Source organism: Solanum tuberosum, unplaced genomic scaffold (assembly GCF_000226075.1).
Source record: "Solanum tuberosum cultivar DM 1-3 516 R44 unplaced genomic scaffold, SolTub_3.0 scf00152, whole genome shotgun sequence".
NCBI classification, from domain to species: domain Eukaryota; kingdom Viridiplantae; phylum Streptophyta; class Magnoliopsida; order Solanales; family Solanaceae; genus Solanum; species Solanum tuberosum.
The window spans coordinates 958,083-968,046 of NW_006239078.1; the positions used below are offsets into that span (position 1 = coordinate 958,083).

General features: G+C 33.6%; 2 protein-coding genes across 2 annotated transcripts in view; one reads left to right on the top strand and one right to left on the bottom strand.

Annotated features, from left to right (window-relative positions):
* Nucleotides 1-3,056: 3,056 nt before the first annotated feature.
* On the top strand, nt 3,057-8,000 carry LOC102598073 (methylenetetrahydrofolate reductase 2-like). The gene is made up of 11 exons (XM_006353175.2): nt 3,057-3,602; nt 4,719-4,779; nt 4,936-5,018; nt 5,159-5,332; nt 5,469-5,642; nt 5,752-5,852; nt 6,277-6,388; nt 6,538-6,618; nt 6,691-6,868; nt 7,007-7,341; nt 7,690-8,000. Exons 1-11 carry the CDS (start codon nt 3,201-3,203, stop codon nt 7,771-7,773), a joined length of 1,785 nt encoding a protein of 594 aa, XP_006353237.1. The 5' UTR covers nt 3,057-3,200; the 3' UTR covers nt 7,774-8,000.
* A 1,547-nt stretch (nt 8,001-9,547) lies between these two features.
* LOC102586624 (L-ascorbate oxidase homolog) overlaps nt 9,548-9,964 on the bottom strand; it is a 2,630-nt gene continuing 2,213 nt past the window's right edge. Inside the window, exon 2 of the mRNA XM_006353224.1 lies at nt 9,548-9,851. Coding sequence (XP_006353286.1) covers nt 9,548-9,851 — 304 coding nt within the window. The remainder of the gene's footprint in view (nt 9,852-9,964) is intronic.

The following is a 9,964-nucleotide window of genomic DNA, read 5'->3' on the forward strand; positions in this document are numbered from 1 at the left end:
CAAATATATATGTTTAAAATACGGTATTAAATAGTCTAGGGAGGTAATAGGTCCTTATGAAAGTTTAGTATCGCAACATCAAATCCGACCAAAGTTGAGATATTTTTCAGACCCTTATCCCGATTTATAATTTAAAAAAAATAAATCTTTCCTTTTTTTTTTTAGAGATAGACAACTAAATAAATTAAGAGAAACAAAAAGATATAATGAAAATTGAAATATTTAAATGTAATCTTATATTCCACCAATGAGTTGTAACAATAAAATAGTGCAATATAGTTGTTGGTAGAAGGCAAAAGCAAGACATTATCAGAATAAAACTAATATTACGATAGACACTACTAAATCTAAATTGGTAGGGAGTAGGTAAAACATTTGTGGAATTTATAACTAATACTCCTCAAAGTAAAAAATACAATAAAATTAACCTCTTTTATTTCAAAATTATTATTCTTTTCTCACGAAACAAAAGATCGAATCTATATTATTATACCAAATTTTGTTTTCACACATGCCACAAGAATATGATCTAGATCTATTTGGTCTTCAATAAATGTTGTGGCCTAGTGGGAAGGTGATGCATTATTGCTTTATGGTTATTGTGTTCCATATAAGAAAATATTTTGTAAAGTTATTTATTATTTGAAATATAAAAAAAAATCCATCAAAAAGTATATTTGTTATGAAAGGAAGTCTTTCTCAAGAAAAAACCATAATTCTTTTACTTATTTTCTATAATTTAATAAGTAAACAAAAAATAACATTTTAAAAATATTTATTTATAATTTAAACAAATACACATATTTTTTGTGTGAAATTGACCAACTTTTTTGTCAGACTTTTGTTTTAATCATACTCTCAGTAAAAGAGAATTTTATTTCTTTGACTTTAACAAAACTTCAAATTCTAATTTAAGAATAACGTTAAAACTATAAGTTAAATGTTATATCATACCTCCTTTACTTGAAAATTTTGGACATGTGAAGTTCACTGATTTCGTGGAGTATCATTGATGACAATGACAAATACTAGACAATTTGCTAGCTATAAAGGTACAAAAAAATATTAAAATTTAACATATAGAAAAGTTGAACAATTTCCAAATATTTACATGGACAAAATTTTAATCAATTATTGAATCATGTGCATACATTTTTATGTCACTTTCTATAAATATAATAAAATAAAGAGTCGATATGGAGGTTGGAGCAACTTGGGTAGTTGAGTAGGGCCCCAAATTAATTAGTAGAAAAAAAAAGTTATTATTTATTACATAGAAAAAATAAGTCATTTTTAGCCCAAAATCTGATATAATAATAATAATTATTATTTTTCTGTCTCGATTTATGTAATGTTTTTTTAAAAAGCAAATCACCAAAAAAAAACAATACCTTTTTATAGATAAAAGCTTTTCAATTCATATAATTAAAAAGAAAGACTTGTTTACGTCCTATATCAGCGTACACACGATTTCTTTTCATTGAAGCATATTATTATCTGAGTCAATCAACCTATCATAATTCATATTATATCATTTGATTTTAGAAAATTCATACGAGTGTAAATTTACTTCACGGTCATACCAACAAAACGAAAATAAACTACCCTACAATAACATATCAATAAAATGAAAATGAATTGTCACTTAAAAAAGATTTAACTTCAATTTTTTATGTTAATTTTACTGCGATGATTAATAATCGTATAAGATTCTTATATCTTATTTTAAATTATATTTCTTTCATGAATATATTCATATAAATTAAACTAAAGATATGGAGTATATTTTAATTACACAAACTGAAAAGTGGCTATTTGTAATTTTTTATCTAATTGGGGGTTGTTGGATACCAAATTTCCACGACTTGGGGGGGTTGATGCAGCTGCTTTTCTTCTTATGGTTAGGCATTGTTTGGTACGCGATTAAAAATTTATCCCGAGATAAATTTATATCGTCAATTAAATATAGTATAAATTTAAAATCAAATTTAATCTTGTTATTATCTCATCTTATTTTCATCCAACTTACATTTGTTTAGATGATTGTTATGTATTGTTTCATAATGCATCATATTATATTATATATTGTTTTAATGAATATAACATTTAGATAAATTTTATCATTTTTCATTGTTTTATAATCTCACATCTCAATAATTTAAAAACATACGATCCCAAATATAAGGTAACGTTACAACACATCAAATTGATCGTTACCTAAAATGAAATTTTTCGTCATTACCTAATGGTAAACATCTCTTTACTTGACTATCTGAACTTAAATACACTCTCGATCTTGCTACACGGCCCTTAAATTTTTATCAAGTTTAGGGGTGTTCTCAACACTTCTCTCAGGTTTTTTATTAAGAGCCTCATGCTCCTACAAGAGTTTGAGATCACTTGCTATATTTGTTTAGTAAGTTTAGTTAGTCAAATAGAAGTGTTTTCAAGACGGTCAATACTGTAGGAACAAAACTAATAATTTATTCCAAAAGTTCAGGAGTGTTTACTTCTCTTCCCGGTCGTACTCATAACCGCATTAGGTCTCCAAGGTGAACAACTTATTGTCGATGGAATAATGTAGGCAAGGGAAGTCGGAAAAATGGATCCGTAACTTCGGGAAAAGGATTGACTCTGAGAGCTGGGCACGGGGTCCCAGTCCCAAATCCGTCAGCTGTCGGTGAACTGCTCGAGCTGCTCCCACGGCGAGAGCGGGTCGCCGTGTGCCGATCGGGGGACGGAGTGGGAACGGTTCCTTCCGGGGCCTTCCTCGAGTGTCGAACAACCAACTCAGAATTGGTACGGACAAGGGGAATCCGACTGTTTAATTAAAACAAAGCATTGCGATGGTCCCAACGGATGTTTACGCAATGTGATTTCGTCGAACAACCAACTCAGAATTGGTACGGACAAGGGGAATCCGACTGTTTAATTAAGGAATTATAATTTCGGGATAATTTAATCCTCATTACCAAACAACCCCTTGTAATGGTACCCCACCACCACTTACCAACTTTTTTTTTCCCTATCTTTTTCTACTTATATCCTCCTAACCTCACTTGCCCCCTCTGTACCAATTACCACCAAGCTGCTTCTACTATAAAAAAGCTTCAATTTTTTTTCAAGATTCTTGCCAAATCTTGAATCTAAAACACCATTTTTCACTAATCCAACACCCCCATTTTCAATTTTTCAAGAAAATGAAGGTAATTGAGAAGATTCAAGAAGCAGCCAAGACTGACAAAGTGATATTTTCCTTCGAATTTTTCCCACCAAAGACTGATGATGGGGTTGAAAACCTGTTTGAAAGAATGGAAAGAATGGTTGCTCATAGCCCATCTTTTTGTGATATAACATGGGGTGCTGGTGGTTCAACAGCAGATCTGACACTTGATATTGTTAATAGGATGCAGAATATGGTGTGTGTTGAATCTATGATGCATTTGACATGTACAAATATGCCCGTTGAAAAAATTGATCATGCTCTTGATACTATTAAGGCTAATGGTATTCAAAATGTTCTTGCTCTTCGTGGAGATCCTCCTCATGGTCAGGATAAGTTTGTTCAGGTTGAAGGTGGATTTGCTTGTGCTCTGGATCTGGTAAAATTTGTAACTTTTGCTCTTTATTTTTTGATATTGGATCTAGTTTGCATTATGATATTAGTAATTGTTTGAATTGTGGACTGAATACACACTTAAAGTTGGCATGATTTTTTACTAGACACATTACATGATCCTGTTGAGCACTCAGCCTAAAGACAGTTTTAGCTACTTTATTATGTTCTGTGTCAATATGTCCCTTCATGTGTTGGCTGGATTCTCGGATACAAATTATCAAAATGTGTTTGCTTTTTGGATGGGGATGAGATTTGATATTAGGACTAGTTGCTTGCTCTGATGCCATGTTAAATTGTGCGACCACCTTGTTTAAAAGGTTAAGCTTTTAGATGTTATGTTTTGGTTGGTGTGATATTTGTGGTAGTAGTTAGAGAGAGAGCACACTTTTGATTACTTAATTATGTTATATCTCGATATGTCCCTTCATGTGTTGGCCTGATTCGCGGATCCAATTTATCCAAATGTGTTTGCTTTTTGGATGGCGATGAGATTTGAAATCAGAACTAGTTGCTTGCTCTGATACTTTGTTAAATTGTGTGATCACCTCGTTTAAAAGGTTAAGCTTTTAGGCATTATGTTATGGTTGGTGTGATATATTTGGTAGTAGTTGGAGAGAGCACACTTTAATTACTTAATTATATTATGTCTTGACATGCCCCTTCATGTGTTGGCCTGATATTCGGACGCCGACTTGTAGAAATATGTTGTGGTTTGGGTGGCGATGAGATTTGAACTCAAAGACTAGTTGCTTGCTTTGATATCATATTAAATTGTGTGACCACCTCATTTAAAAGTTGCTTTTAGACTTTATGTTATGGCTGGTGCAATATTTGACTTAGTAGTTTGAGAGAACACACTTTTAATTATGTATGTCTCAATGTGTACCTTCACATGTTGGCCTGATTTATGGACCCAACCTATCGAAATATTTTTAGCTTTTTCAGTGTCGATGAGATTTGAACTTAGGACCAGTTTCTTGCTTTGATACCATGATAAATTGTTCAACCAGCTTATGTAAAAGTTTTAAGTATTAAGAGATTATGTTGTGGCTGGTGCAATATTTGTGTTAGTATTAATTGATTTTCTTTTTGGTTTTAGGTGAAGCATATGCGTGCCAAGTATGGGGATTACTTTGGGATAACTGTTGCAGGTTATCCAGGTTGGTGGCTACTGCTATCTTGGGCTTTGCGTTGTTTATTTGGACAAATATGAACCATGATTTACTTATACCGCATTAGTCTTTAAAGCAGAAACGAATTCTCATTTTTCTGTTGTTTGTGTGCTGTTACTGAATGCTAATTTGATTCTTTGTCAGAGGCACATCCTGATGTTATACCTGCTAATGGAATAGCTACAAAAGAGATTTATGAAAATGACCTTGCTTACCTTAAAAAAAAGGTAAGTCTATTCCCAGCATTACGTTTTTCATACGATGGATGTAATGCTTGTTGTATTAATCTGGCATCAAAGGGAATATTTTATGTTGCTTTTGATTTGTTTATGAGTTTGAGGTACTTATGTTAACCTGTATTCTACAGGTTGATGCTGGAGCTGATGTTATTGTAACTCAACTCTTCTACGATACTGATGTTTTCCTAAAATTTGTCAATGATTGCCGCCAAATTGGAATTAACTGCCCCATCGTTCCGGGTATCATGCCCATTAACAATTATAAGGGCTTCTTGCGCATGACTGGATTTTGCAAGACTAAGGTATCCCCATATTATGTGTTACATTTAGTAAAAAAAATATTGCTAATTAAGACATAAGTTCTTCATGTTTAATGCTTAAAGGTTGATTAGCAGCTCCTGCATCATAGACACTCAGTTGTCTTTAATTATGTTGTAGATTCCGGAAGAGATAATGGCTGCGTTGGAACCTATTAAGGACAATGAAGAGGCTGTCAAAGCCTATGGGATTCACCTTGGAACTGAAATGTGCAAAAAGATTTTAGCCACTGGCATTAAGACCTTGCATCTTTATACATTGAACATGGAGAAATCAGCATTGGCCATTTTGATGGTTTATTCTCTTACCTTCGAACTTTCTACTTCGAAATTTATGAAACAATCATGATCTATAATATAGGCAAGAATTCAACTTACATTTGTGAGATGTCTTGGATATGCAGAATCTTGGATTAATCGAAGAGTCCAAAATTTCTAGGCCATTGCCTTGGAGACGTCCTGCAAATGTTTTCCGTGTTAAGGAGGATGTGCGTCCTATATTCTGGTATGTAGAGATGTGATTAATGTCTTGAGTACAACTCTTATATTGTGATGATAATCTGATCTATCATCGTCGTAGTTTCTTGTTCTTCGATTTATGTGACTATTTGTTGTTTCTTATACTTCAGTTATCATATTATTTAGTTGTTGTTACTGTTCCTTTCTGTTAGCATGCTATGTAGTGTTTTCCTTATTACTTGCCACAACTTCTCCACTTCCATATTTTCTCTGTCCAAAACTACTTTGAATTGCTTTCCTTTTCTTTCTTTTTTTGAGCTGAGGTCTATCAGAAGCAATCTCTCACCTCTCTACCTCCACAAAGGTAGGGGTAAGGTCTGCATAGACACTACCTTCCCCATACCCCACTTGTGGGATTACACTGAGTTTGTTGTTGTTGTAATCTGATCTGTCATTGTCAATGATGGTAGGGCGAATCGTCCAAAGAGCTACATCTCAAGGACCACAGGTTGGGATGAATACCCACATGGTAGATGGAGCAATGCTCAAAATCCATCATATGGAGCACTTACTGACTATCAGGTAATTGCAACTTGTTCTGTCTGTATAAATATCTCCGGGGCTGGAATAATTAGTTAAAATCATTTACGAATAAATATCTGAAGAGTTGTTTTTAGTACTTTTGGGGTACATATGTTATCTGTGACATAGCTTCTTTTGGACCTCTACAGTTCATGCGTGCACGCTCAAGAGATAAGAAGCTTCAAGAGGAATGGGCTGTGGCTTTGAATAGCGTGGAAGATATCTACGAGGTATGATTTTCAATCTTGTCAAAACCAAAGAATTGTTCCGAAGGCTTGGTACTAACAGAATTTTCACATCAGAAATTCAAGGACTACTGTCTTGGAAAGCTGAGAAGCTGCCCGTGGTCTGAGTTAGATGGTCTTCAGCCAGAGACAAAGATCATAAACGAAAAGTTGGGTCAGGTCAACACGAAAGGTTTCCTCACTATTAACAGCCAACCAGCAGTTAATGCTGAGAAGTCCGACTCTCCTTCTGTTGGTAAGTTTGGTTCCTAAACCTTCCAGCTGCACACCAGGGCAATCATTTTTCTTCTTTTACTTTCAAATGAAGCTTTTATATTTCTTTTTCCGGTTATAGCAACCTTTCGTTGACCGGCTTATTGATCTTTTTCTGCAGGATGGGGTGGCCCCGGCGGATATGTTTATCAAAAGGCATACTTGGAGTTATTCTGCTCTCAGGAGAAGTTGAACGCCCTCGTTGAGAAATGCAAGTCTTTCCCTTACCTAACTTACATGGCTGTAAACAAGGAAGGAAACTGGATTTCCAACGTCAACCAAACCGACGTCAACGCTGTGACATGGGGAGTTTTCCCAGCTAAGGAAATTATACAACCGACTGTTGTTGATCCCGCCAGCTTCATGGTATGGAAGGATGAGGCATTTGAAATCTGGTCAAGAGGATGGGCTCAATTATACCCAGAGACTGATCCATCAAGAAAATTGCTTGAACAAGTATGTATTTCTTTTTTCATACCCTTAACTTTCTTTGTGTCTCAAGTCTTCGATTTAACAACTTATTCTCTTTTTGTTAAGATGTTTGGCTAATTGATTTCTCAGATGATCACTCAACTAACAATTATTATCTCATAAAATCACTTTCTTTGTTGAAAAATATTGGAAGCATGAAGAAATATGACTTTCTGAGATAATAACTATTACTTGATCATCCGAGTAATCAACCTTGTGTATGGTTCAGTACTCACCTTTTTCAACCTCAACCAAATATTCTCCGAACGCCTGTGTTATGTAGCTGCTCTTGTACTTACCGATAAATATGTCTCTTTTGTTTTTTCGTTACAGGTTCAGAACAGTTACTTCTTGGTCAGCCTCGTCGATAACGACTACATCAATGGTGATTTGTTTTCCATCTTCAAGGATATCTGAAATTAACCAAGAAAACTCAGCTTCTCAACCTTTATAGTCCCATTTATTTCAAGAATTTTTACTGGATGTTGTTACTATTATTATTGTTGTTGTTCTGTGTTCTTGTAATAGGAATAATTTAAAGGGATTTGTTCCCTTCAATTTATTCTTTTCCTCTTCAAATTTGATGTACTTTGCCTTTTATGGCTTCAATCTTTACAAATTTATAAGCAAAGCATACTTCCACACCTCTTGTTCTATGTGCAATTATTTATGGATGAGTTACATAATTGGCCGATCGGTTAAAAATTATTATATTCACTAGTTAAATATAAAAGGGAAAAAAGATAAAAATATTTTTGAATTATCGTAAATGGTATGTAGAGTAGATATCTTCTGTCATACTTTTTGGACATCGGTGCCCCTGCCGACCAAAAACTAGAGCATGCCGTTCACTCTAACGGAAGACTAAATAGGGACACGTGGTGCAATCTTATCTGTCGATCCGATATTTAATAAATGTTGGATTGGTGGATAAGATTATGACACGTGTATAACCGTTAATATAAAGGGTATATATGCTCTAATTTTTGGACGGCAGGGGCACCAATGTCCCAAAAGTATGACGGAGGGTATCTGCATGTTATTTACGATAGTTCGGAGGTAAATTTGCCCTTTTCCCATTATAAAAAAATTATACACTATTGTGTATTAAAGAAGCATTTAGTTGGTATGCTTGTTTATCTTTTAAAATTTTACGACTACTTAATGAGTATGAATGTATCTGAATGATAAAGGTCTATAACATAGAAGGTTATCCATCTCTCTCATAGCTAACCATTCTCTATTATCATCATTGTCGCTATTGCTCACCATACTACCCTTCACAACCACACACCACCGCTATCACCGTAGGAAGTCTCACCTTCATTACAATCGTCACTGTCAACCATCATTACTACACAATAACCAATTGCCTTCATCTGCCAACAATATATATCGTCAATCACTATTATTGGTTACTACGTACCACTATCAACCACCACTACTATCAACTATTATTCACAACCACTACCATCACCAACCACGACACTAATTATCATTCAGAATTATCACTGTTAGTTATCATCATACCTTTTTGCTTTTCGAACCTATGATAAAAAAAAGTACTGATTTCTTGGTGCTTTTACAATACCTTGCTCCTTATTCAACATTTTTCCTATAATATATATAATAATAATAATACAAGTATCATTTGCACACAATAAAAAAATAAATTTTTTCTTTCTGTAAGTTTGATTTGTTAATAAAACGGTGAAATCAATATTAATAAATGTTCTAAAAAGAAATTAATTAGAATTATCCCACTAAAATAAATATTTTTTTAAAAAATATATAAAATAGCTAGCCGAATTCACTGTTGAATACCTTATCAATGAGAACTAGTAGAACACAAGATTCTTTTACATAATAGCCGATCGAATTCAATGTTTATTTTTTCTAAAAGAAAAAATGCATAAAAAAATGAAAAAATCAAGACAAAATTCTCTGAAGTTTTTTATTAATACATGAACGCATTATGAAAACAATTAATACATTCATTGATCAAGACTAACTTTTTTATATTTTCAAAAATAAAAAATTACAAACACACACACCCAAAAAAAAAAAAAACTTCTGTTCCACTTGGTGAAAAAGCTTGGCCCCCTTGTAGACTTGATCTCCTCCTTGCTTTTTTTTTTCTTTGCTCAAAAATGTATAAAATTCACAAAATAATATTATTTAAAAAAAAAAATTAATTAGCTTTGTAAGGAGTAGGTTTAGGCATATCCTTAACTATACCACATAATAAATCATTATCAGGCATGTTGTACTCATCTTTAATTGATTTATTTGGAGAAAGGACACTAAAATATAATTGATGTCCCAAATAATTTCTCTCCAATGAATTTGATCTTAAATTCCATAATCCAGCATTGTCAAGTGTTGTCATTATGACTGCAAATGATTTTGGGTAAACTTGGATTGTGTTCCTACTCACAGCATCAAGCAAATTGTAGTTCCTTCTCTTCTCTGGGGTCCACCTCCCTGGTTCAATTCTGCATTGACCGTGTAAAAAATATTTATAAATGTCACATCGACACGAATAAACATGGTAATAAACTTATATAGGTTGAAGGGATGGGGGGGGGGGGGGGGGGGGGGGGAAAAA

Coding starts and splice junctions, on each gene's coding strand:
- LOC102598073 (XM_006353175.2), top strand. CDS start 3,201: ATGAAGGTAATTGAGAAGATTCAAGAAGCAGCCAAGACTGACAAAGTG. Junction 5,643..5,751: donor CAGCATTGGCCATTTTGATG/GTTTATTCTCTT, acceptor TTGGATATGCAG/AATCTTGGATTAATCGAAGA. Junction 6,619..6,690: donor GCGTGGAAGATATCTACGAG/GTATGATTTTCA, acceptor TTTTCACATCAG/AAATTCAAGGACTACTGTCT.